Consider the following 23,693-nt stretch of genomic DNA (forward strand, 5'->3'; position numbering starts at 1 on the left):
TGGCATCTTTTGATACCCTCTAACTCATTAATAGACAAAGTAATTCTGCGTTAGAGGCAAGCTCTCCGCCGGAGCAGCTTCGCAGAGCATCCCGTCTGCTTCGACCGTCTAGACAAGAAAAGTCATTAGATTATTCTCATAGAGAGGGCTTTTTTTTTTGTCAATGAAAGGGAAAGATAGAAAAACATACGTAGCTCTCCGGGTCGACTTTCATCTTCGGCATCGTATCGTTATACTTCATATCCTGTTTACCGACAGTCCGACAGTTCTTGACGGCCTCGACGCGCTTCTTCAACCCGTAGCTCTGGATGATACCCAGATCGATCGAAGCCTGTGAGACGAAGATGATGGAAGTACTAGGGACGAGAGTCTAGTAAAATGTCAGCCTGTAGATTCTAAGATGTATTAAGTGAAGGAAGAAGGAAAGCGTACTGCGAATTGCTTGCGGGCTATTATTGGCTCGACAGTTGGGATTGATGCATTGGGGTCACCCTGAATGAAAAGTCAGCAGGTGATTCATGCTCATCGCGAATTACCAAGGGAAAGGGGGGGTGGGAGTGTAGAATACCATCTGCGATACGGCAACCATTCCGCTCTTGAGAACCAGAGCGGGCTTGGTGCCAAAGTTGCTGGGGGTCCAGAGGACTAGATCGGCGAGCTTGCCGACCTCGACGCTGCCGATGATATGGGACATGCCCTGCGCGATGGCTGGGTTGATGGTATACTTGCTGATATACCTTTTCACGCGGAAGTTGTCAGCACCGGTGCCCTGGTCCTCGTTGAGCGGCCCACGTTGCAGTTTGTTCTTGTGGGCTGTGTTCCAGGTTCTCAGGATCACTTCACCGCAGCGGCCCATGGCCTGTGAGTCGGAAGACATCATGCTGATGGCTCCGAGGTCGTGGAGCACGTCCTCGGCGGCGATGGTCTCGGCACGGATCCGGCTCTCGGCAAAGGCGACGTCTTCGGGAATGTTCTTCGACAGGTGATGACACACCATCAGCATGTCGAGATGTTCGTCGAGGGTGTTCAGGGTGAACGGCCGGGTGGGGTTCGTGCTGCTGGGCAACACGTTTGGATGCTCGACCACTGAAATGATATCCGGCGCGTGGCCGCCACCGGCTCCCTCGGTGTGATAGGTGTGGATGGTGCGGTTCTTGAACGCGCCGATGGTCTGCTCCACGAATCCGGACTCGTTCAGCGTGTCGGTGTGGATCATGCACTGCACGTCGTATTCATCACAGACTTCGAGGCAGGTATCAATGGCGGCAGGGGTGGAGCCCCAGTCTTCATGCAATTTCAACCCGCAGGCTCCGGCGCGGCATTGCTCCTGAATGCTTGCCTTGCCACTGTCGTTCCCCTTTCCGGTGATACCAACGTTTATCGGCAGACTGTCACAAGCTTGTATCATTTGCCGCATGTGGTTGGGGCCCGGCGTGCAGGTTGTAGCATTGGTGCCGGTAGTTGGGCCTGTGCCCCCTCCCAAAAATGTGGTGATTCCGGACGCAAGAGCCTCGTCCATCTGTTGCATGGAGATGAAGTGGATGTGAGTGTCAAAGCCTCCGGCCGTGATGATTTTGCCTTCACCGGCAATCACGTCCGTGGATGAACCAACCACGAGGTCCGGGTGAACACCATCCATAACATCCGGGTTGCCAGCTTTGCCGATGCCAACGATGTTGCCATCCCTGATGCCAATATCAGCCTTGTAGATTCCCGTCCAGTCGATGATGAGTGCATTGGTGATCACGGTGTCTACACATTCAGATGCGATTCTGCCCGAGGCCTGTCCCATCCCTTCACGCAAGGTCTTGCCTCCGCCAAAGGTGCACTCGTCACCATAGACGGTGAGATCCTTCTCGACCTGGATCCACAGGTTGGTCAGGCCTAACCTGACAAGGTCACCAGCGGTCGGGCCAAACATTCGAGAATAAGCCTCTCGTTCCATGGAGAAGGGTGAAATGAAAGCACTGTCCCCAACAGGCTCGGGCTCATGGGCAAACCCAGCCGCCTGCAAGCGTGTCAGGATTTCCTCTGCCCTGCTTAGATCAACGGCCCCGGATGCTAAAAAGTTGCCTCCACGAATAATCTTGTGGCCGCCAATCTCCACCAGCGTAACCGTCTTGGTATCGCCAGGTTCGAATCGCACAGACGTGCCAGCCGGGATATCCAAACGGTACCCGTAGGCTTTGATGCGGTCAAAATGCAATTGAGGATTCGTCTCAATGAAATGGTAATGTGATCCAACCTAGCAGGTCAGTTTTTTTTTTTTTTTTGCCGTTCTTTTTTTTAATACTCAGAATAATGCAGTTACCTGAATTGGACGATCTCCTTTGCTCATGACTTTGAGTCGAATCCTCTTCCTCCCCTCGTTCAAGGTTATCCTCCCACTCCTAACCGGGATCACCGCACCTGGCATCTTCTCTGGCTCGTAGTCTTCTGGGTTAGGATCAGGGAACGTGTCCGGAGGCGGGATTGGGAGAAAGCTGCCGTAAAGAGCCTTCTCCAGGTCACCATCATCACTACTAATAGGATGGTGGACTGTGACAAGGTATGTGCCACTTGGGAAGGTTCCCTCGACCTGGAGCTCAACCAGAGTGGACACAACCGAGGGCAAGACATGTCGACGGCCCAGCATGGTCTTGCCAATGGACATCAGGTCCGCAACCGAATAGATACCATCGCGAATCAACTTGAAGCGGTGTCAACAGAAAAAAAAGAAAAGTCAAAATCACCACTCTATAAAGCTTGCGGAACTAACCTCCTGCAGGTTCGACGAAATCAAAGCCTATCCTGAATGTCAGTGCTTGTCTCCTCTAGACCTAAACAGAGACACAGATACACATACCACTGCTTCCGCATGGTTCAGGCGCACCCCTCGTGCGAGACGCCGTTGAGCCAAGAACCCCAGCTGCGAAATGGCAAGTTTATCAAGCTACACGCACTGTCAGCGAGTGAAAAAGAACGACGACTGAGGGAGGGAGGGAGTGAGTGAGTGAGTGAGGGGCCTCAACGCCCCTGTCTCCCCATCCCTGCTTTCCAACGTACCTCCTTGGGAATAAGATGCATCTTGATACAATAACAGCGGTCCTACTCCATACCATCTGAGATCGATCGTCTTCTTCTCAGAGCCTGGGCCTCGCACAGGATTTAAGCACGACTGACGTGGTGGGGTAGTCCGATTAGACGCTGATAAGGAGGGACTCGGTTATCGAATGACAAAAAAACCTCTACAACAATAATAATAACAATCATGGTTGTATCATTGAATGGCTGTGGGTATTTCTTGGGTAGAATGTCTATCTTACTGAAAGAACCCAAGTGATATCTGCATGGTAGGGAACTGCCGCTGCGTCTTCTCTACTAGTTATGTTTACAGAGAATAGATCGCCTTTGGTTTCCCAGTTTCCGCGAGAGGAAGGAGAATATATCATTACATTTAACAGGGTCTGCTTGAATCTAATCTGAACAGCCTGTCGAGCTCGGTTTCCGATCTGTTTGCTCCGGCTTCGCGTTCAACCTGGCCTGGATTCGATTCGAAACAGGGCTAGGAATCGGGAAGATGCATGGATATGCATGCATAAACCTTGAACAGATGGAGAACAGCTTTTCTGATAGAGAGATAGATATATAATAGCATATGGTATACAGTATGGAGACATATAGTATACTATTTGGAGACATAGCTGAATGTCATCATGTATTATAACTCTTTCCTAACATCCCAACTCCTCAGAGAGCCGCCAGTATAGACAAAGATAAAAAGACGGACAAATCAACAGGCCTGAAAAAACAAAAAAAAAAAAAACAAAACAAAAAGAGAGCTCGGTGGAAAGGATCAAACTACTCCTCGGCAATCTCGCTCTTGCGCTTCTTCTTGGTGGCCCGCTTGTTCTCGGCGGGGGCCTTGCGCGTGGACGCCGGGGCGGGCTGCTCCTCCTCCTTGTCCTTCTTGGTGTTGCGCTTCTTCTTCTCCGGCGAGGCCTTCTTGGGCGTCTTGGGCGCATCGCTACGGCGGCGCTTGTTGCTTGGGGGAGGCGTGGGCTCCTTGGCGGGTTCAGGCGAGGACTCGTCCTCCTCGGACTCGGAGTCGTCGTTGGATTCCTCCTCAGTCGGCTCGACAACAGCCATATCCTCGTGCAGTTGCTTGGCCGCCTGGTCACCCTCGGGCACCGGGAGACCGGCCTTGTAGGCCTTCATCTTCTCCTTGTACACGGCGAGGTTGTCGGCGTACAGCTTCTTCCAGACCTTGGGGGGGGGGGGGAAAGGTTAGTATCAGATTGTAACGACAAGAGGAGAGAAAAGGGATACCTCTTTCTGGGTTTCGGGCATTTCGGCCCAGCGGCGAGTGCCCTCGTCGGCGACATCCTTAGGGCGGGATTGGGGACCGAGCTCCTCGGCAATGCGGGCGCGATTGTGCTGCATGTAGAGGAAGTAGGGAGTCAGGGCGCGCTTGGGGGCATTGGGATCCGGAGGCGCACGCTTGCGCTTCTTCTTCTCGCCCGTCTCGGATTTGGCGCCGGGGCTGGCGGCGCGCGGGGGCGCCAGCAGGCTGGTCTCCAGCAGAGAGGTGAGACCGCCAGAGAGACCACCGGCGGTAAGGCTACTGAGGTCAAGACCGGTCGGCGGCCGGTTCAGAACAGTGTTGGCATGATTGATGTAGGCGCGCGACAAATCGGAGACCGCCGCCTGCAGCTGAGCAAGGCTGATGATGACCTGGGAGTACGTCAGATGAGCCTGGTCGGGATGCGCAGTGATGTGCTGCACGCCCGAGGTCGCAGCGTTGGCCGACTGGGCGGCGAGGCCAATACAGGCGAGCAGCTCCTGGGCGGCCGGGTTGAGCCCCTGCTCTGGATGGTTGCTCATGACCAAAAAAAAAAAATAAAAGATAAAAAAAATAAAACAAAAACAAAAGTGGAAGATCCCAAAAAATAAACAGTAACGAGAAAATACTGCCCAGGTGGTGGTGGTGGTAATCAATAGAGGGGGATACAGGGTAAGGAAAAACGGGAGGGCAAAAGACGGGCAGAGCCTTTGGGGGGGGGGGGTTGGAACTTGGAACTGGGAACTTGGGGGGGCCTCGAGGCGGTCCCACGGTTTGTTTACGCGTTGGCGGTTGGGCGCCAGCGCGGGCGACACCAGCACCGACCGCCGCCAGACAAAACAACCTAGACCAAGATCTCCTCCAGCTCTTTCAAAAGAACATGCAACCCAAATCAAATCAGAAGGGGGGGAAAAGAAAAAATAGAGCTTACACTATCACGAGTGCGAGTGAAATCATCGATATTCACAGTCAACAGGGCATCCTGGGCCTTGGAATCTTCTTTGGGCGCCATGGCGAGGGATTGGGGGGGGTTGTTACAGAGGTAGCAGAAGGTGACAACGGGACAAGAGGGAGAAATTTTCTCTCGTGGAGGGGGGGGGGGGAAGCGCCAGAAGTATTAGTTAAAGCGGGGGCTGCCGCAGTCGTCGTGTATTAGTACCACCTAATGGGTGGTCCTACCGCCCGGCCATTACTGCCTGCCCCTGCCTACTGCTTAGTGCTCAGTGTTCAGTGCTCACTGCTCAGTGTTCACTGCCCACTGCCCACTAGAGTCTAGCACCCGTGCTCCCACCCGTGCTCTGGCGCCTTTCTTTGAGGTGGGCGGGCATGCCCAGGTAGGTGTTTCAGATTACCCGCCTAGCAAAGGCATTCAGCGCTGTGGTAGGCTTGCCCACACCTGGCATGTAGTACCTATGTAACTGCCCACTGCCCAGGGCCTTAGTAGAGGTACAGCGTACCCCTCGGCTTAGCAGTGCTTAGCTACATTTAGCTACGAGTCAACTGTAGCACCCATAAGCAATGAAGCATATAATAAATACTAGGTGCTGGAAATATTTATAACCTCTATAAATGAAAAAAAAAATATTCTCCAAATAAAAATTGTGTGTGAATTCTAGGCCATAGTTTTATAATATATACAATTAACATGTCACTAAAGGATGTTGATTTATTCTGGTATGCTGTACGCTGTAGCGATATAGTATAAATGCTTAGTGAATGCATGCCCAGAGGGTCTAAGCACTGCTGGAGGGTAGCCGGGCCTACCTTGGTACGATACTTGGGCAGGACTCTTAGGTACTTAGCTACGGTTAAGCCAACCATGAGTCCTCTGTCCCAGTACCAACTCTAGTCCAAAGGAACCAACAAACACTCTTCTCATAAGACTTGTAGCAGCTACTAATCACCAAGTAAACCACTTCATTCATTGTTAAAGTATTAATGAATATAGTATAGAGTAATAAACTACATTATTCTGATGGTTGCAGGTCTTAAGCACTGCCCATTACTACCCCGCACCCTAAACAGTGGGACTCTTTGTTTACTACAGCCTACTACATACAGCTTTCGATGCATAACTACCACTCCCTCTCCAAACTGCGGTTATCTACCCCGGACATTGTCCGAGGACCACCCAGGCACAAAACTACTACTATACTACTAATCTATTCCCTGGATGAAACCACCTTCAATGTTGTCCAGCATCCCTGCAGAGCAGAGACAGAGACCCATACAGAGCGAGGTGAGAGTGGAGGGCTGTCGTCAGCATTGCTGATCTAGACCCAACCCCTTCTTTTCGAGTGTTCTTGGTTCATGATGGAGGTAGGGCACCATATCAAGGTACTAGAAGACTCGATAAACCAAATGGATTGCTCGGTAGAGAAACAGGTGGGAATATACTATTATATCTATACCTATATCTATAGAGAGAGAGATATATATATATATATATCTCCTAAAGGGTGCAGATTGTAAAGTAGTTGAATCTCTATAATACAAGGGACATGTCTAAAACTTGAACACCTGCTCCTTGTCATAGCCCAGTTCCTTGAGGATACCGGTGAGCTCGCCCTGGTCCTTGGGGCTGACCTTGGCGCCGCTGATGGCCTTGTACAGGCCAGGGGGGCCGCAGACAAAGATCTTGATGTTCTCCTCCTTGGGCTCCGGGAGGACAGTCTTGAGCAGCTCCTTAGTGATGAAGCCCTTGCCGCCGACCCACTCCTTGGGCGGCTTGTCCAGCACGTAGAAGGCCTTGAAGCGCTGCGGGTACGTGTTCTCCAGCTCGTTCAGCTCCTTCTTCAGCAGGATGTCCTCCTCCGACACGTTGCCAAACACCAGCGTCACCTTGGTCTTGTCCTCGGGGTTCTTGAAGATCGCCCGCGCCAGCTGGTACATAGGGGTGATACCCGTGCCGCCCGCAATCAGGCAGATGTGGTCGTGCTTGTTCGCCTCCCACTTGTACTTGGGCAGCGGGCCCTTGAAGCTCAGCTGCTGGTCCACGGCCATGTTGTGCATGTGCTCAGACATCGGGCCGTTCGGGTACACCTTGACCACCAGGTCCATGTAGCCGGGTTGATCTGAAAAAAAAAGAAAAAGAACGGATTAAAACCGGAAAACACAGCAAGCCAGCGAAACACCAAGACAACAAGACATACCTTCATCGCTAGTAGGAGTGTAAGGACGGATGACAGGCTTTCCACCATCGGCAGGGGTGAACTTGGTCAGGAGGGCCGCTATGAAGTAGTTAGTTAGTCGTTGTTCCAAAAAAAAAAAACGATACTGGGATCGACCTGTTCACATACAGGCAACGTGCATGCCCGAAACGGCCTCCTTGTCAGGAAGCTCGAAACGCAGTCGCTTGGTGTTATGGTTCAACACCTCGATCTCCGACAGCTTCAGGTCGACCCATCCCTGGTCACCACCAGTGAAGGTGCTCTCGCGCTGCTTGGGGGCCTGCGCAGTGGCCGAGTCGGAGCTATAGCGGTACAGACCGACACCGAGACCCGCCAGACCGACGGTCAGGTACAAGGGGGCCAGCGACTTGCGCTTGGGTGCCTCGGTGGAATACGGGCGGAAGCTCTGCAGCACTCGTCAAAAGACATTAGCGAAGGGGGACTGAGGGACCTAGAAAAAAAAATATCCACGCAAGGCTACGCACCTGGCTCAATGGCCGAGCACAGCGGAAAGTCTGACGAGCGAGCATGATGGCAAGCAAAATGAAGGTATTGGCAACAGTTCAAAGGGCGTATATGTAATGGAATCCCCGCAGGAGTGTTTGAGGGGGAGAGAGAAAACGAGAGTTGTTGCGGGAAGCGGAGAAGAGAAAGCACCCGCCAGTCAACAATCTTCCCGCAGGTTCTTACGGAGGATTCTCTTGTCGGGGGCTCCGAGCGTGCCTAGATGACGCAATGAGCCAGCTACAGATTACTAAACAGAACGAGTACGATATTGATTCGGGCTTGAAGGGTGGCAAGTGTGATAGGAACGTGAAATACCTGATAAACATGCTGAGATCTAATGAATTGCCTATTTTTAGTGACAATCTGGTACTTCAGTCCGGAAGAGCCGGGTGTACCTTGGTACCTTGATTAGATATCTACCTGGGTTATTATCTTGGGAAACCGGTTACTAGAGCCGTAAATCCGAAAAAAGGAACCAGTTATCGTTTCCCAGCTTGTTGGAATACATACAACTGTAGAAGGTGTTATCAAATACTTTATTAACTGGACTAGGTGTTGTGGAGAGCTATACTGGAGCAGGTTGTATGGACTCTGGGGACACTGGACAAGACAAAGATAATTCTCCCTCACTCGACTGTAATTCTGAAGAACCAGACTCGTTCAGTTTACTTCTACGGCCGACCATTCGATACAATAAACCACACAGTGGACGTATTGTAAAAATCAGAATGAAAACCCCGTTTTTTTTTAAATAACTTGGAAGGGTCGCTGCAGAGGACTAAAGAGACATCCAAACCATCCTCCCCACAAACGGGGAAATCGATACACGCCTTGTTCTTTCGCGCGATCCTTGTCCTTCATGCATGCTATGGCCATTACACAGTCATTCACACTCCATCCTCCGAAACCCAACAACCTCATCAAAACACCCTCACATTTACGCAAAGGTGGCAGGACGGGAGTGGGCGAAGAGGTTGTTGCTCTTGGGAGCACGGTGGGGGAGAGGGAATTTGAGGTTCTTGGTGAGGAGCTGCTTGATGTAAGGGCGGCGGATGGTGTCGGCCTTCTCGATCTCAACGACCTTGAGGATCTGTAAAAGAAAAACCAGTTAGATCAGGGAACTATCATCTCTTGTTGCCGGGGAGGATCCGTACGTGAATGGAACCGAAGCGGGCACGGTGACGGGCAGCCATGTCCTGGTAGAGGGCATCAACGGCCTCAGTTCGGCTCATCTCACGGAACTCCTTGTACATGTTGTGAGTGCCGGAGCGCGAGTCGTAGCGGATCCAGATGCCAAAGTTCTTGACCTTGAGAGGGCGCTTCTCGTGGATCTAAGACGGAAGAAAGAAAACAAAAAGTCAGACCGGTTTTCGAGCACGCTATCGCTCCTGTCTCCAGAGGGCTAGACATACCACGTTGATGCTGACGATCTCACCGTTGGCCTTCTTGACCTTGCGAAGCTTGGTCAGGAAGTACCAGAAGCGCGACTTGGCCACAACGGTGTTGGGCGCGAAGATGCGCATGCGGTACAGCTTGGGGGCGGGGTTCGCCTCCGTGGGCAGGTGACGCCCGATGACCTGGTACTCGATGAGACGCCCTGTCACAATTCCAAGTCAGCCATCGTCCGATGCCTTGAATTAAATCGAGTGCGCATGTTGAATCCAGAAAAGCGTGGTGTTCCGCCCGTCGGGTCCTCGTGAGATGTTCAAACGAAATTTTCAATTCAACGGTGGCTCCCCCCCTCTCAAAAATTCATCCTGATATTCCAGCTGACGGCGGAAGGAAAAAAAATCCAAATCTTTCTTATTTCTCGTTTTCCTCATATGTCCTCGTCAATGGCGTACTCTAGTCTGCCCTGATGTCCTGATCCATCTTCGTGTCGTGTAGGGGGAAAATAATGCGCACTCGATTTCGGGGTCTAGAAAAAAAAAAAAGGGAAAAATTCCACTCACCCATCTGTGAGATATTATGTCAGTAAACAGAACTTCCCTAGATTATCGTCCAGAAGATAACACTTACTGTTGTTGTCGACTTGGTGGTTGAGTCTCGAAGGAGAGGTGTGCCGTGCCGTTGACTGTCGCCAAAATTGAAGATTTGTGAACTGGGTTGTGTTAGGGCTGCCGCCCTCTAAGCGAGTGGAGGCGTCGACTCCAGCGCTAGCCGTTTTCGGCCTCCTCAGCCACGGCCGGCGATAAGACTTCAAGACGACAACGACTTACCGCCTTTGGTTCCCCACACCGTGGAAGGGTTATTGTTGGTGTATAACATAGCCCAGCTACTATATCATCGCTCGGTATTCAGGCAATGGAGTGACTGAAGCACTTGCTATTTTCAGTCATAGCGACCAGGCTGGTCTAGCCCCCCTCAAATCATCATGGCTGCTTCGATCTACGAGGATTTCAAGCAGGGTCACAGCCTTGGTTCTGGCGATCGTCTGGCAGCTTCACTTACCCCGATCGCTCCCGCCGAGTACCCAGACCGACTACGCGCCTTCTACCATTCAGGGTCAGGAGACGTGCCGGATTTGCATCGCACCTTGTTCCGGAATCACAAACTGAAGTTGCCAAAGCAAGAGCAGGCTGCGTGGGTGGATATATACACTGCTTATTGGAAAGCAGCGGGGGAACTCGTCAAGCTTGACGATGGTACGGAGGGCGCGAGCTGGTCGAAGGTATTCGATGCCTGGAAGGCGACTGCCAATGCTTTGATACGAGGGTACTCGACATCATCTCTCCAAGCGTGGACCTTGCCCTGTCTCTATGTCATTGGGAAGTACTTGCGGCTGTTTGCGATGCGGGCGGACGCGGAGCAACCATCACAGGAGTCGATCGGGTTTAATGACGACCTGCAGGATGATGTCGTTGCAGACTTTGAGAAGAGCGCCAAGCTGGAGGAGGCTGCTCGTATTATGAACCGCATGTTCACTTTGTGTCTCAGTGACAGGTTGGAAATTTTATCCTTGCATGCAAACGTGGTCAAGGAAGACTAAATACTGGTATAGGGCGCCGATCGAAGACTCGAGAAAGTGGGGGATCTACAGCACGACTAATCTTCTGTTCAAAACATACTTCAAGGCAAGACCCCCAGCTTGGTTTGGGGATCATAAGACTGACTTTTGGCTGAACCCCGTAGTTAAACTCGGTTGGACTGTCCAAGAATCTCCTGCGAGCTTTAAATGCCTCTTCGGCGGATACACCTGAGCTGGAAGCGTTTCCCAAGTCGCATATCGTTCCTTTTGAATATTACGTCGGAGTGATTCATTTTCTAGATGAGAAATACGCGGAAGTATGTTGGTACATCTTACTTGGGCTTTCGTGCGGAGTGGGAAGCTGACCCCGTATTTTCAGGCGGAACAACATCTCACCTATGCATGGAAAATGTGCCACAGAGATGCATTCAAAAATAAAGAGTGGGTGGCCCAGCCCTAGACTGAGCGTTGACCTCCACTAATCCGCATAGGCTCATTCTCACTTACCTCGTACCCTGCCATATCGTGACAACACACACCCTGCCAAGTAAAGGGCTTCTTGCACCATTTCCGCGGCTAGAGAAACTCTTTCGCCCGCTATGCGACTGCATCAGAAAGGGCGATCTGGTTGGTTTTGACGCAGCCATGTCTGCCGGCGAGGAAGAGTTTGTGAAACGGCGTATCTATCTACCCCTCGAAAGAGGTCGCGATATCGCTCTGCGGAATCTCTTCCGACGAGTCTTCATCGCAGGCGGGTTCGACGAATCCAAGAACGGACAGCCCCCGATCCGGCGTACCCGTGTGCCTGTTGCTGAATTCGGCGCGGCGATGAGGATAGGCACTCACGCCGACACCAAATCGCGAATTGACATGGACGAGATTGAGTGTCTATTGTCGAATCTCATTTACAAGGCAAGGATTATGAATGCTGGTTCATGTTGTAAGCTGCTTACTAACGGTCAATTCCAGGGTCTGATGAAAGGTTATATCTCTCGGGAACGCAGCATGGTCGTCCTGAGCAAGGGTGGCACTGCGTTCCCCGGGACAGGCGTTTAAGTCTTATATGATGCTTGTTTGCAACACATGCATTTCAATTATTGAAGCGTGCTGGCAAGGGGTATTCGGACGACGCGGCGTCCAAGTAGTTATTGTTTATGCTTCGAATTCTGCCTTTGTCTGCCCAATGGATAACCTTCGGAGGTTGAGCGCCTAGATACGTGCTCGCTTTTTCGCCTGGCTCTAGACTCGTCAGGCGTGTTATTCCAACCCGGGCTACCCAGGTATAAGTCAGGGTCCATTAGCACTTAAAGCTAGAAAGGAATTGTCTGGTCATATCTCTGACTTTGAAGGCATGGTGATTAGATTCTGATAGTTTATATAAGAATCCATGTCCTAGCTAGATGCCTGTCCACTCTCCTGATCCCAAACTAGACATTTCTTCTACTTCAAAGTATTGAAGCGTAATTTCATTCGTTTAGCATGGTGATTTGTTGATATTCTAGTAAGACAGTATTATTTTGATAGTATTGCGAAATAATTGGAATTGACTTGATAATCAATTTGGAAATAATTCTTATGTTACATGAAGCAAAAAAACACCTAGGTTCGAAAAAAAAACATCAAGCATGTCAGGGGTATAAATAGAGAGGGGAATATTAGGTATGCAGACCGAGAATATAAATACAGTCAGAGTCAATAGTGATTTGGGAAGGGGGGGAGGAGGGGGGTAAGAAATCAGATAGAATGATAAGCAGAATCATCAAGCCAGCTTGATCACGGTAGGGGGTCGTGATGAGTCGTACATGCCATGCTCAGCAGGGAAGATGAGCTTTTGACGAAGTAAGATCATCCATATGATTGCACATTGCAACGAAGAGATCGAAAAAGAGCTTCCCGCCCTCTTCCATCTCCATCTGCATTGTGCCGCTGCGTTTGAATGTATGTCTGCACCGAATGATGAGGGCAAGGTAATGGGCGCGGAGCTTCGAGTCCGTATCCGGCGTGTTGGCGTAGGCGTATCGGGCGCTCGTAAGGATAGTGCTGCACTGGATACCTGAGTGGAGGCCTTGTTTCCTGAGGGCCAGCCGTTTCAGCTGGTCAAGTCCGTACTTTTCGGCGGCGCAGCTAGAGATGTCAGTCAGTCATGGTGCCTGTTATATGAAAGTTTCGGACGGAGGTGAAGGAGACATACTAGACTGCTGTATCCTTCAAGATTGTGAGGCCTACACCTTGATGGAAGAAAGTTGCGTCGCTCGTCTGTCCATCTGCGGTAACCGTGACGCCTTCCAGCTCCCAGGTATCTAGACGTTCATTGTGGAGCAGTCGGGGGGAATAATCTCCCTTGTAGAGGTACTCGAGGACGCAAGAGAGGATTTCTGGCTGTTCGTCAGGCAAGTGGATGCGTCTTCCATGCGCTTCCAAGAATTGCCCACGGCAACTGGTTGCGAAGAACGGCGAAACGCAGAGGATTTCTTCGTGCGCGGCGAATAGTCGGCGAGCAGGTCCGACACTAAGTGTGACCATGGGGGACCTGCGCGGGCTACTACTAGACATTCTGTGTCAGCAGGTTGGTTTAACCTCGGTTGGAATGATGTGTTCCAAATGACTCACCTGCCCTCGGATGAATTGTCTGGCTTCCGGTGTCTCCTGGAGACCAGGGAACTGTCGCGCAGCGATCTCCTCACCCGGGAACTTGCCTTCCCAGCCCGATACTTGGACGAGAGACTCTCAGTAGGACCGACAGATGGGCGTTTGGCAAGCATTGTGAGAGTCCAAGGGGAAGTGACAAAACCAAGGAAGAAAAGGAGTCAATTGAGAGAGGGTTCGTTCTTTGCAGATGCATCTCTGACTCGAAAAAAAAGGGCACTCTGTCCATCTTATGCGGGTACAAAGGGGGGCGCAGACGGGAATCCTGACCCAGTCCTGATACTCCATAATCCGAGGAGCCGGACAGACAATCTATACTAGACTAAGTCAAGATCGGATCTATTTGTGACGCGTATTGTCGCGTAAAGTGGTTTTGTTGAGTCGCCAAATCGACGCGATATCACGGGACCAGATATCGGCCAGTGAGAGAACACTACTGTATCCATTTTGGTATCTACAGCGGGGCGGGCTACAAACAGGCTGCAGTAGTCGCACCTCCTGGAGAACTGCAGGTGAATCACCCTCAGCTCCCTGTTCAAGAGACGAATCATCGTCTTCGGTCGCATGTTAGTTCCTGAGGGGAATAATGACCTGTCTATATTGCATACGACACACCGTGGCGAACTGCCTCAATGATCGGATGCAATCAGGCAAACAGGACTTGACATTAGTTACCGCAATGTCTTGTCTCCACCGGAGAAAATGCCCAAGTGCCCCTTAGATTTGGGAACTCTAAGAGGTTGTCAGAATAAAAACGATCTCACAGTGGAGAGGAGCCTCGTTGGTTTCTGAAACAGCCGACTGGATACTGACTGGTTTTTAGCGACCAAAAATACGGAATACACATCCCGCATCCTTCTTGAGCAACAATTGGTACCAAAATATGACGGATCATTAGAATATGTCTCTCTGCACATCTTTATATTTCAACTGGGCATCTGAACAGCACTTCCTCGATGGGGTATCGTCGAAAGCACCCTCTGAAATAACTGCCTGAATGCTGACCTGGACAAATACCAAGATCCCTGTTGTTGCTGCAGTCTCAAGACCCAACATCAGACTGGCCACTGATAGTCGACCACATCATAGAAAAATGAGAGGAGGCGTACATAAACAAAGAGATGAATTTATTTCTATGCCACTTTCCTCCATGGAATGTATTCCCTCCTGTAAGGCTATATTTTTCTTGAGCAAGATATCATTCATGTCCTCCAAGCTTCAAAATAATATTATGGAAGAGGCAACCCATATTATTGACCCGGAGGGCGAAGTGATCATAATTCTACGAAGTGCAGCCGCTCCATTTGCGCCCTGGGATGAAGGTAAGAGCAAGTCCCCCATGCCATAAGAGCGAAGTGTCCGCACGCAACGGCACTTCTCACAATAAGACCTATGCTATTTGTCGAAATGGATGAAAGAATGAAGAATCCACAGAGACAGTGCAGGAATTATTTGATCTAACACCAGTGAAGCTTCTAAAACGCCTATTGACCCTGTCGCCTCTGACGAGCCGCATACTAACGAGCTTCTTGATATTGATTCCACTGCCGAAGAGCCACCCATTGAGGAGATTTCAGATCATGAAATCCCTGATATTGACCCAGAGATTGATGAATGGCCTGCTGATGAACAAACTGCCGATGAGCCGGCTGTTGCTGAACAACCTGAAGAAGCAAATACAGATGAAAACCCGATAGAAGACTGTGACGAAGAAGGGGAGGCTTCTAAAAAGGGCTTTAGAAGCGAAAGTCATATAGAATCTGGCTGTTATCGCATCCAGGTGTCCGCGAAACACTTAATGTTACCCTCTCCCATATTCAAGAGAATCCTCACTGGACCTTGGAAAGAAAGCCATCTCCTGACCGAAAAAGGGTCGGTCGAGATTCATGCAACTGGCTGGGATCTTGAGGCCTTCTTGATTCTGATGAACATTCTTCATTGTCAAACCCAAAATCTACCTCAGGAAATAAGTCTCGACTTGCTTGCCAAAGTCGCCGTTCTGACTGACTACTATGGATGCCATGCGGTCATTAGATTCCTCGCGAAACGATGGATTCTTATGCTAAACGCAAGCTTTCCCCAAGAATATTCCCGTGATTCGATGCTTTGGATGTGGGTATCCTGGGCCATGAGACTTGATTCTCAATTCAAACAATCGACATTACTTGCTATTACTCAAAGTGATCGAATAATCAGAAGTCTTGGGCTACCAATCCCAGTGAAAGTTATTGGTAAGGCCTCGAACATCCTAAATTCGCCAGAAAAGGGCATATCTCACCATGAGACCACCACAGATGCAATCAACAGTCGCAGAGAGGCTAGGATCGCCTCCATTCTCTTTTCACTAGAAGATTTGAGGCATGACTTTTTACAAGGCCATCGCGGATGCTCCTTTGAGTGTAGCTCCATTATGCTGGGGGCTCTTACAAAGCACATGCATTCCAATGCTCTGCTTTCTCCAGAACCTGTAGCGCCTTTTTCAGGCTGGAGTCCCGACAAACTCCAGGTGACAGCGAAGACTTTCGATCGCCTGAATCGACGTTGGATGTATTATTGTACATGCCGTCATGAGGGGTCATCTTTTTTTGACCTGATAGAGTCCATAGAACCCCCCACTGAGGGCTTGAACCTGGCTTCTTTTTAGGGTTTGGTGTTAACGAGGACGATAGCTCATTCTCATAGCATTCTATTTAGATGTAGGAAACGGAAAGTTCATGTACCTACTACATAGTTCCTATGATTTATATGATTCATATTGCTTTTAGTCAAGTTTGACCTTCCTGATAAAACCTCGAGGATACAAATCAATTGCAGCAGACAAGGTCTATAAGCCAGAGAAACAAGGCAATGATTGTCAATGATATATCCATAAAGAAGCACTATGTACCTTACTCCGTAGAAGCAGCTAAGCTAGTGATGACGCCGGAACCGAAACCCCCCAAACAGATAGACACAGGACATAGAAGAATCCCGGACAACTCGAGCAGTTACACTATTTTGGAAAACCCGCACCTCAAGACGCCCTTTTAATACACTAGCTCGATCTTGAAATATCCGAGCCTAACTGATCCGCTACAGGTACAGCTTCTTTGCTTCTCGCGGATGGCTTTCGTTCGGACAATACGGGCACTTGAACCGGTTGCCTCTGCTAAGTCTGTTCAGGGATTCTTCGGCAATCACATGGCCGCAGGGCATCATCATCGGGGGGTTTTGATCTGTGGCCTGTTCTTTGGACACGGGGCAGACGAAGATTGAATGATAGAGATATGATGGGGGGAGAGGGATTTCGACCTTGAATTTTTTTTAATTGTTCGGAACTTTGAACCATTTTTTAAGGGGGGATGGGGCTGCAAAATGACTGTCTGACTTACGGGTAATTCGTTTTGTGTTGTCCATTCCGTCCGTTTCGCCTTCATGATGGTTTGCAGCTTGAGAAGCGTTGGGAGGGCGATCGCGCCCGCGGTGGCGGCTATATATAACGGCGACTCGGCGCAAAGGCCGAGCAGCGAACAGAATTCCCGAGTAAAGGAATGGGATACATCATACCAGGCGGAGGCATTACTGAAGATAGCCCTATAAGGCGAGGCTTGGAGGTTGGGAAAGAAAGCCATGGCTCCCATCAGCTGCTGAACCTCCCGAGGGTATCGGGATAGGAACGTATGGAATTCGCGCCGGGCGTACTCCAGAGCTGCCTGTCGACCGGCGAGAGAGGGGCCCTGTTGGTTCTGTCCTCCATGGAATAACCAGACATACTGTAGCCTGCAGAGCTCGAACTCGAGATTGCTTCCTCTGGCTTCCAGGGCATCCTTGTGTTCCCTGGACCACTCTATTGCTGGAAGCAAGTTATTGTTTTCCCTCAGCTCACGAAGGATGTAATGCATTGTTTCGAACTCGTTGCGGATATCGGTGGAAGGAACATCGCCGATTTTCAGCAGCGCTGCTGCGGTATCGGTGTGGGTCAACGCGGTCGACTGAGATGCCCACAAATGTTCTTTCTGTTCCATCTCTGAAAGGAATGTCGCGGCGACGGGGAATTGCCCTTCTCGGAGAAGGTGCATGGCAATGGCTCGATTGATGAGGTGATCTTGGGAGGACAAAGCATCATGTTCCGTACTAGGCAGCGGTCGATCTTTGAAAAGCTATCAACCGTGTCAATAGACATATTCCCCCCCCTTTGCCATACCTCATGTTCATACCTTGTCTAACGCTTTGGTGTATTTGTTCAGGCCGCTGTGTGTTTCCTTCAAGCTGTCGTTGATCGCATCGAAAGACGCCTTGACCGGGTTCTGGAGTTTTGCAAGAGTGATTGATGCCTGGCTCGGGTCTAGGGAATTACATTACTGTCAGTAGATGAATTTCCCGAAGATAACAAGATATGCATCGAGCAGCTTGAAGGACAGCGGAATCAACGAACCCGCAGCAATGGCATCCCGAGCCGACTGAAGCATATCTATCGTAGCCTGCACATGATTAATGCTCTGGGATCCCTTGCTCTTTTTCAAGAGACGTTCGTGTTCTTTCTGGACGAGATCCATCGTGGTCCTCCGGGTTGAACACTCAAGTGCGGAGGTAGACGGTGACTACAGATCACCATGTGGGATCTACTGGGAGGAGAGTTTGAGTAAAATCTGTCATAAAGCCCAATGATCGCAAGGAGATAGCTCGCGGCAGCTTTGGCCAGACCATCAACATCAGACAGGTACCGACCGTGGGGAGGGAGATGGGGGGGGTGAGCTGTTTCGTCGGCTGATAACGGGCGGAGAGTCGGATTTCCCATTTGCGGGTCATGCGCTTTGAAGCATTACGACATTAATGTATCAACACGTGACCCGACAAGATGTCCGACTGCCCCTCGTGCAGGAGCCCAATGCCCTGTGCTGGCAATGTGGTGATTAAGCGAGTTGTTTACCTATGAGCGGTGATGCCGGCACGAAGAGACATCTGCTTTCAAAGTGTTATTTTTATAAGGGAATTCATTATATGCACCAAGTACTTACCAACTACTAGATGATGCTTCAGGGGAGCTACCCCTCAAAAAAAAGACCGGTTCTGCGGCTTGCTTCTAAATAGACCAGTGACCACCTGACAATTTGAAAGTCTGGAATGAGTCCATTTGAGAGGCAAGATCCAAGGATTTTCTTTGTCTCCTCGACACCTCTAGTAGTACTCTCAACCTGAATGTTGGCCTGGTTTTTGCCTGAGGTGTCAATACGCCACCTGACATTGGAAGCTACTATTGTTTCGCTTAATGGCTAGCGTCACTAGCGGCTTGGCAGGGGCTATAAAACCTCCCCCCCACCGACCATCTTTTCGATTTCTCTTTTTTTCTTTTCTTTTCCCATCCTAGTGCACGGGTTTTACACGTATCAGTGAGGAGACATCCGAGATCGTGTTTTTGCTAGTTGAAAACTACCTATATGACCGCTTCAGTTGGTCCAAGGATCGGCTGGGAATTTTTGAAGAAAAAAAATACTGTCATCTGCTTTGCAATCAGTATTGCTTGCTACTTGGGCTGCCCATGGCGCCTTGGTTGTTTTGAGCGGCGTGCTTAGTTATCATTCGAATAACTGGTCGCTCAGCTCAACATATCGGTCTTCTTTTCACTATCGTTGCCACCCAAGTTTGGTGGCCTTTAGAGAAGGGGAATTCGAATGAGCTTGGTATCACTATCTAGTACAGAGTAATGGAGAGAAAAGTAGATTGACACGTAAAATGCTGTCATTTTAATAGTTTGACTACACTCGACAAATCTGGTTCCTTTGTTTCTTTTTGGAAGTAGAGTAGCAGGTATATAACTATAATGGTTATTTCATTCTATCATCAAGTCCATGAATCATTTATTTATATACGGTCGCTCCTTGTTAGTACGTCCGCTTCACCACCTCCCGTGCAAAGTCCGCAAATGTTTTGCCCGGCTCAACCTCTTCTCCCAGATTAGGCTGCGTAAAAACGGCGAGGGTATTCCTAGCGATCTGGGCACCGCCGGTCGTTTTGGCGCCCTTGACAAAATGCGGTACGGCGCGGAACTTGCCCTGCGTGATGAGCTGCAGGGCCTCGCCCGTCTGAAAAGCCAGATAGTCCTTGGGGATGTTGACCTTGACAACCTGGTCAGTCCGCGAGCGGATATACAATCCAGCCGATGGGTCGGGAGACTGGGCCAGTTCTGGAAGAGGTTTGGTAGCGGTTGCGTCAAAGGCAGCCGGAGAATTTGCATCTTCGTCAATGAACATCGCCGACGTGAGACCCGTCAGGCAGCCGTGGTCGAGGTGCGTGGCGCACCAGTCGTCATCGTCGCCCTCCGCGGCGGGCTCTGCGTCGCGGGAGACAGGGGAGGGGAAATAATGCAGTAGACGAGCTTTGGTGGTCATGCTGGTCTTGACCACATGCTCGATGTATCCCTCCTTGTACCCGTCGATGGTGGCCAGGGCATAGCGATCGCAGGCGCGTGCCACGAGGGCAGCCGTGTCGATGATCAGCGTGCAGAGCTCCTCGACACTCTTCCGGAACGTAGGAAGACGGTCCTTGGCCGGCCAGATGTTGTGCGCCGTGTACTCTGACAGATCTGGGAACCCATCTGCAGGAGCGCCTTGCAGGTCTGGATCCTGGTAGAAAGCACAGTTCACATAGTACGAACCTTTCAGCGTGTCGTAGTGACCAGAGCGCAAGGTCTCTTTTCCACAAGACCAGCCGACCAGGTACTTCGCTTCGGCACTCGTGAGGGACTCTAAACCGCTATCAGTATTTGAAATTTTCGTACAGCCAGGAAGGTTAGGTAGTATTTACCCAATTCGCCCTCGGAAAGGGCAGCCAGGTAGGAAGCATTGGACAGCACCTGCGCCCGCAGCTCTTTGAATCTCGCGTCAAGGTCTTTCACCACAATAATGCCCAAGGAAGAAGGACCGAAAGCTTCTGTAAGGGTTTCAAAAGAAACAGAGCCTGGGAACAGAAATACCCTGGTGGTCAACGAAATGCATATGAGTGGTAGAGACAAAAAAAAAACAACCAATGAAGATTGAGGTGTTTTTTTTTCCGGCATCACTCACCTTCAATAAGCTCATGGAGACTCACAGTGATCGCTTGGGCCTGAGGCCCCTCCTGCAGGACCATTTTTAGTGATATAGGACTGTTGAACAGGGAAACTGGAGATGGTATTAGAGTCTCAGTGTGTCTGGAAGCCAAACTGTCAGAAGATATCGGATATGCCCTCTTCCCCGCTCCTTCGACGGCCGGTTCCGTTGAAGGCAAAAGAAAAAAAAAATGATAGCGGTTACCAGCGGGTCCTCTTCGATCAGCCAGCTAATAGCTAGCAATTGTTCTGTGTTAGCTGCTTTATTAGTCTTCTGGGCCTTTCTAGTTGTTGATTTGCTGGGCCAGGATGCTGAGGTTGCTGGTTTGATCCTGAAGAGCCTTGGATGAAATACTGAGCTTTGCTATGCACCTGCCCTCTGATCTGGCCAAGAACGAAGCCTCAATCAACTTGGAGGAATTAGAGGTGGCTGTTGGGAAAGATGGTCGAGCTATATATAATCACCAGTTGGGGGGGCATGGCAAGAATACGCCATAGGATTATAGCAGCAAGAACCCCTCTATACCTAGAGCCTAAAAGGTACTGTCTAGTGCCTGCTCTACCAGTTTACCGGCATTTTGAATTGGCCGGCAATCTCTCGAAATATCTTGCATGGGAGGAACAAGGATTCGTTACAGGTGATATCGAAGTTGGGGGGTTGTATTCAGTGCCATCGAAACATATAATACAATCGCAGAGGAGCCACTTCCCAGATGACGCTCCCGAGAGGAAAATGAATCTATCAATAAACAGAAAAAGTCCATAGACTATCTACTACTCCTGCTGAGGTGCCGAGCCGCTGCGCCCGGTATAAGGCCTCGTCACGGTGCGGATGTTACCAAAAGGCAAGACATCCCCGATATTCTTTGCCCCCGTGAAGAGCATGCACAGCCTGTCGATTCCGCACCCCCACCCGCCCGTAGAAGGGAGCCCCCATTCAAGGGCTTCGATGTAGCTTTCGTCCACTTCTGCAGACTCGTCGGCCGATTTGCTGAAGCGAACTTGGTCTTCCAGCTTGCGGCGCTGTTCAAAGGGCGAGTTCTCCTCTTCGTAGGTGTTGACTACTTCTTTGCCTTCGATGAACAGCTCGCCACGGGCGGCAACGCGTTGGCCGGTCGTGGGATGGGTGAAGGTTTTGGAAAGCGGGGAAAGACATTCCGGAGGGTTGATGATGAAAGTGGGATCGATGCATTGTGGCTCGATGTATGTGGCGCATAGTTCGTCGAGCAGCCGCGGGAGAGTAGGGTTGATGGGGAGTGGGAGGGACAAATCGGCGAATAATTGCTTGACTTGAACCAGCGCGTCGTCGGCCGTGAGCTCAGGGAGCCGATGTCCTATCTTTTCCTCGATGGCGGGGATGAAGTCGATGCGGCGGAAGGGCGTGCTGAAGCTCACCTCTGTTGGCTTCAGGGTGCCATTTTCATTGAAGGTACGTATATGCTCTGCCATTCCGGACAGCAGACTCTCTGTTATCGACATAAGGTCCTCCAGGTTGAAATAGGTGTGATAGAATTCACACGTTGTGAACTCGGGGTTGTGGGTTTTGTCGACGCCTATCGGACAACAATCAGCATACATACCGTCCAAGTTGCATATGGTTGGTTATTGTCTGGACATACCCTCATTGCGAAATGACGGACCAATCTCAAAGACCTTATCAAAGCCCCCAACCACCAACCGTTTCAACCAGAGCTCTGGAGCTATTCTCAGCGACAACTGGCGGTCAGGAAACTCAGTGGCAGAGGTGTAGAAGGGCCGGGCAATGGCGCCGCCGGCGATAGAGGCGATGATGGGTGTGCTGACTTCCATGAAAGCCCGGTCCAGGAAGAACTGGCGGAGATACTGGATGATCGAAGCCCGAGCCTTGATGAGATTGGCAGTACTTGGGTCCGCTAGGAATTGGACATGACGGGCGTATGGGGAGACTTCGTGCTCCTTTGCATCGAGCGGGACATCATGGAGACAAGGGGAGAGGAGACGAGGCAACTCTGTTGCATCCACGGTAAGCTCTCCTCGTCCGGTACGATGAGGTTTGCCTGTGATGGCTGAAAGAGAGAAAAAAAGGTTCCGTTCAGTTCAAAGTACGAGAAGGACGTGTTGTTGAAAAGAGCAAGACCTACAGAAAGCATCCCCACGGCGAAGGAGCCGATAGAGCTTCTTGAACTCCTCTGGGGTTACTCCGGAAAGAAGACGTTGATTGCATTTTATTTGCACTTTGTGGCCATCTTGGACGATATCGAAGAATATCAATTTGCTCCCGGCAAGTCTATAGCCGCGAATCCTACCTACTTATCTAAGTACAGGGTACAGGACTCGGGAGAATTGGAGCCAAAAGCAGACCAAGACCTACCATTAATCACGACCGTGTCTTCATCTACTGTTTCATTATTATCCAGACGGCTGTAGCGAGCGCGGAATTCCGCGCAGCTCAGGGTGCGAGCATCTGTTGCGAGACGCGGATACGGCTCGGGACACGAGTTTTTAATCTCTTGCAACCGAGCCTTAAATGCGTTCTCCGGAGACGGCGCGGTACTGCTACTCCTAGTGCTCAGGACATGAGATGTACACTTTGGTGTTATTCGGGGGAGAGGGTGGACGGTGCCACAGGAACGAGGGAGTCCCGAACTAAATCTTGATTGTCAGCCGCAGCTCATCAATACAAATGCAAAAAAAAGAAACAAAAAGATGCCAATTAACATTGTATATCAGATATGGGTATCCAGTTGCATTCAGTTGCCTTCAAGATGAACTTGCAAGCATCGTACGCAGCGGTTCTATTTGCAGGAGTGGTTCATCATACAAAGCCATGGCTTCGAGGAAAGAGAAAGAAACAGAAACAAAAAAACATCATTGAAGCTTACCTAGCCCGGAACCTGTCGAAGGAAGCCCACCGGGGGCGAATTGGACGCATTTGCACGGGTGAAGTCGACTACGTTCACATCCTTACGAGGGAAAAAATTATCCAAGCTGAGTGCGAGTCTTAAGAACTGACGCGCTAAATCGCCTTAGTCATCA

At 50.4% G+C, this 23,693-nt stretch overlaps 10 protein-coding genes across 10 annotated transcripts; 2 read left to right on the plus strand and 8 right to left on the minus strand.

Annotated features, from left to right (window-relative positions):
• Nucleotides 1-27: 27 nt before the first annotated feature.
• Nucleotides 28-3,066, minus strand: ASPZODRAFT_15230 (hypothetical protein; the record flags this gene model as incomplete). The annotated part of the gene is made up of 8 exons (XM_022725841.1): nucleotides 28-108; nucleotides 191-370; nucleotides 433-492; nucleotides 569-2,245; nucleotides 2,312-2,689; nucleotides 2,759-2,785; nucleotides 2,846-2,932; nucleotides 3,046-3,066. 8 exons carry the CDS (start codon nucleotides 3,064-3,066, stop codon nucleotides 28-30), a joined length of 2,511 nt encoding a protein of 836 aa, XP_022582294.1.
• A 754-nt stretch (nucleotides 3,067-3,820) lies between these two features.
• On the minus strand, nucleotides 3,821-5,399 carry ASPZODRAFT_131356 (hypothetical protein). Its single transcript, XM_022722737.1, has 3 exons — nucleotides 5,253-5,399; nucleotides 4,309-4,713; nucleotides 3,821-4,245 (listed from the first exon to the last, which is right to left on the minus strand). The coding sequence occupies exons 1-3, from the start codon at nucleotides 5,331-5,333 to the stop codon at nucleotides 3,841-3,843; spliced, it is 891 nt and encodes a 296-aa protein (XP_022582295.1). The 5' UTR covers nucleotides 5,334-5,399; the 3' UTR covers nucleotides 3,821-3,840.
• Nucleotides 5,400-6,782: 1,383 nt separating this feature from the next.
• Nucleotides 6,783-8,098, minus strand: ASPZODRAFT_94625 (hypothetical protein). Its single transcript, XM_022730487.1, has 4 exons — nucleotides 7,977-8,098; nucleotides 7,621-7,897; nucleotides 7,474-7,551; nucleotides 6,783-7,395 (listed from the first exon to the last, which is right to left on the minus strand). Exons 1-4 carry the CDS (start codon nucleotides 8,019-8,021, stop codon nucleotides 6,827-6,829), a joined length of 969 nt encoding a protein of 322 aa, XP_022582296.1. The 5' UTR covers nucleotides 8,022-8,098; the 3' UTR covers nucleotides 6,783-6,826.
• A 623-nt stretch (nucleotides 8,099-8,721) lies between these two features.
• ASPZODRAFT_131357 (hypothetical protein) lies at nucleotides 8,722-10,080 on the minus strand. The gene is made up of 5 exons (XM_022722738.1): nucleotides 10,011-10,080; nucleotides 9,951-9,954; nucleotides 9,411-9,595; nucleotides 9,153-9,329; nucleotides 8,722-9,088 (listed from the first exon to the last, which is right to left on the minus strand). The coding sequence occupies exons 2-5, from the start codon at nucleotides 9,952-9,954 to the stop codon at nucleotides 8,936-8,938; spliced, it is 519 nt and encodes a 172-aa protein (XP_022582297.1). The 5' UTR covers nucleotides 10,011-10,080; the 3' UTR covers nucleotides 8,722-8,935.
• Nucleotides 10,081-10,242: 162 nt separating this feature from the next.
• Nucleotides 10,243-12,401, plus strand: ASPZODRAFT_131358 (hypothetical protein). Its single transcript, XM_022722739.1, has 6 exons — nucleotides 10,243-10,941; nucleotides 11,000-11,072; nucleotides 11,131-11,283; nucleotides 11,346-11,407; nucleotides 11,458-11,878; nucleotides 11,936-12,401. Exons 1-6 carry the CDS (start codon nucleotides 10,373-10,375, stop codon nucleotides 12,020-12,022), a joined length of 1,365 nt encoding a protein of 454 aa, XP_022582298.1. The 5' UTR covers nucleotides 10,243-10,372; the 3' UTR covers nucleotides 12,023-12,401.
• Nucleotides 12,402-12,777: 376 nt separating this feature from the next.
• ASPZODRAFT_63534 (hypothetical protein) lies at nucleotides 12,778-13,728 on the minus strand (the record flags this gene model as incomplete). The annotated part of the gene is made up of 3 exons (XM_022729163.1): nucleotides 12,778-13,090; nucleotides 13,158-13,505; nucleotides 13,577-13,728. The coding sequence occupies 3 exons, from the start codon at nucleotides 13,726-13,728 to the stop codon at nucleotides 12,778-12,780; spliced, it is 813 nt and encodes a 270-aa protein (XP_022582299.1).
• A 1,115-nt stretch (nucleotides 13,729-14,843) lies between these two features.
• Nucleotides 14,844-16,294, plus strand: ASPZODRAFT_158678 (hypothetical protein; the record flags this gene model as incomplete). Its single annotated transcript, XM_022726363.1, has 4 exons — nucleotides 14,844-14,934; nucleotides 15,217-15,843; nucleotides 15,907-16,101; nucleotides 16,257-16,294. 4 exons carry the CDS (start codon nucleotides 14,844-14,846, stop codon nucleotides 16,292-16,294), a joined length of 951 nt encoding a protein of 316 aa, XP_022582300.1.
• Nucleotides 16,295-16,684: 390 nt separating this feature from the next.
• Nucleotides 16,685-18,147, minus strand: ASPZODRAFT_151233 (hypothetical protein; the record flags this gene model as incomplete). The annotated part of the gene is made up of 4 exons (XM_022725717.1): nucleotides 16,685-16,903; nucleotides 16,984-17,751; nucleotides 17,809-17,936; nucleotides 18,027-18,147. The coding sequence occupies 4 exons, from the start codon at nucleotides 18,145-18,147 to the stop codon at nucleotides 16,685-16,687; spliced, it is 1,236 nt and encodes a 411-aa protein (XP_022582301.1).
• Nucleotides 18,148-19,366: 1,219 nt separating this feature from the next.
• Nucleotides 19,367-20,822, minus strand: ASPZODRAFT_131366 (hypothetical protein). The gene is made up of 3 exons (XM_022722740.1): nucleotides 20,656-20,822; nucleotides 20,396-20,548; nucleotides 19,367-20,336 (listed from the first exon to the last, which is right to left on the minus strand). The coding sequence occupies exons 1-3, from the start codon at nucleotides 20,717-20,719 to the stop codon at nucleotides 19,474-19,476; spliced, it is 1,080 nt and encodes a 359-aa protein (XP_022582302.1). The 5' UTR covers nucleotides 20,720-20,822; the 3' UTR covers nucleotides 19,367-19,473.
• A 160-nt stretch (nucleotides 20,823-20,982) lies between these two features.
• Nucleotides 20,983-23,623, minus strand: ASPZODRAFT_24683 (hypothetical protein). The gene is made up of 4 exons (XM_022727971.1): nucleotides 23,540-23,623; nucleotides 23,029-23,303; nucleotides 22,298-22,723; nucleotides 20,983-22,231 (listed from the first exon to the last, which is right to left on the minus strand). The coding sequence occupies exons 1-4, from the start codon at nucleotides 23,587-23,589 to the stop codon at nucleotides 21,453-21,455; spliced, it is 1,530 nt and encodes a 509-aa protein (XP_022582303.1). The 5' UTR covers nucleotides 23,590-23,623; the 3' UTR covers nucleotides 20,983-21,452.
• Between the last annotated feature and the right edge of the window lie 70 nt (nucleotides 23,624-23,693).

Source organism: Penicilliopsis zonata (assembly GCF_001890105.1).
Source record: "Penicilliopsis zonata CBS 506.65 unplaced genomic scaffold ASPZOscaffold_5, whole genome shotgun sequence".
NCBI classification, from domain to species: domain Eukaryota; kingdom Fungi; phylum Ascomycota; class Eurotiomycetes; order Eurotiales; family Aspergillaceae; genus Penicilliopsis; species Penicilliopsis zonata.

Bases quoted from the DNA above. Each gene is read 5' to 3' on its own strand.
- ASPZODRAFT_131356 (XM_022722737.1), bottom strand. From the start codon at position 5,333: ATGGCGCCCAAAGAAGATTCCAAGGCCCAGGATGCCCTGTTGACTGTG. The intron at 4,714-5,252 runs GTAAGCTCTATT...ACGTACTCCCAG, and splicing joins TCACTCGCACTCGTGATAGT to GTCATCATCAGCCTTGCTCA. The intron at 4,246-4,308 runs GTATCCCTTTTC...CCCCCCCCCAAG, and splicing joins TGCCCGAAACCCAGAAAGAG to GTCTGGAAGAAGCTGTACGC.
- ASPZODRAFT_94625 (XM_022730487.1), bottom strand. From the start codon at position 8,021: ATGCTCGCTCGTCAGACTTTCCGCTGTGCTCGGCCATTGAGCCAG. The intron at 7,898-7,976 runs GTGCGTAGCCTT...CGAGTGCTGCAG, and splicing joins GTGCTCGGCCATTGAGCCAG to AGCTTCCGCCCGTATTCCAC. The intron at 7,396-7,473 runs GTATGTCTTGTT...TTTTTTTTTCAG, and splicing joins CACTCCTACTAGCGATGAAG to ATCAACCCGGCTACATGGAC.
- ASPZODRAFT_131357 (XM_022722738.1), bottom strand. The intron at 9,330-9,410 runs GTATGTCTAGCC...CTTCCGTCTTAG, and splicing joins AGATCGTCAGCATCAACGTG to ATCCACGAGAAGCGCCCTCT. The intron at 9,089-9,152 runs GTACGGATCCTC...TTTCTTTTACAG, and splicing joins CCCGCTTCGGTTCCATTCAC to ATCCTCAAGGTCGTTGAGAT.
- ASPZODRAFT_131358 (XM_022722739.1), top strand. From the start codon at position 10,373: ATGGCTGCTTCGATCTACGAGGATTTCAAGCAGGGTCACAGCCTTGGT. The intron at 11,073-11,130 runs GCAAGACCCCCA...TGAACCCCGTAG, and splicing joins TGTTCAAAACATACTTCAAG to TTAAACTCGGTTGGACTGTC. The intron at 11,879-11,935 runs GCAAGGATTATG...GGTCAATTCCAG, and splicing joins TGTCGAATCTCATTTACAAG to GGTCTGATGAAAGGTTATAT.
- ASPZODRAFT_131366 (XM_022722740.1), bottom strand. From the start codon at position 20,719: ATGGTCCTGCAGGAGGGGCCTCAGGCCCAAGCGATCACTGTGAGTCTC. The intron at 20,549-20,655 runs GTGAGTGATGCC...TTCTGTTCCCAG, and splicing joins TCTCCATGAGCTTATTGAAG to GCTCTGTTTCTTTTGAAACC. The intron at 20,337-20,395 runs GTAAATACTACC...ATAGCGGTTTAG, and splicing joins CCTTTCCGAGGGCGAATTGG to AGTCCCTCACGAGTGCCGAA.
- ASPZODRAFT_24683 (XM_022727971.1), bottom strand. From the start codon at position 23,589: ATGCGTCCAATTCGCCCCCGGTGGGCTTCCTTCGACAGGTTCCGGGCT. The intron at 23,304-23,539 runs GTAAGCTTCAAT...ATCAAGATTTAG, and splicing joins TTCGACAGGTTCCGGGCTAG to TTCGGGACTCCCTCGTTCCT. The intron at 22,232-22,297 runs GTATGTCCAGAC...GTTGTCCGATAG, and splicing joins TCCGTCATTTCGCAATGAGG to GCGTCGACAAAACCCACAAC.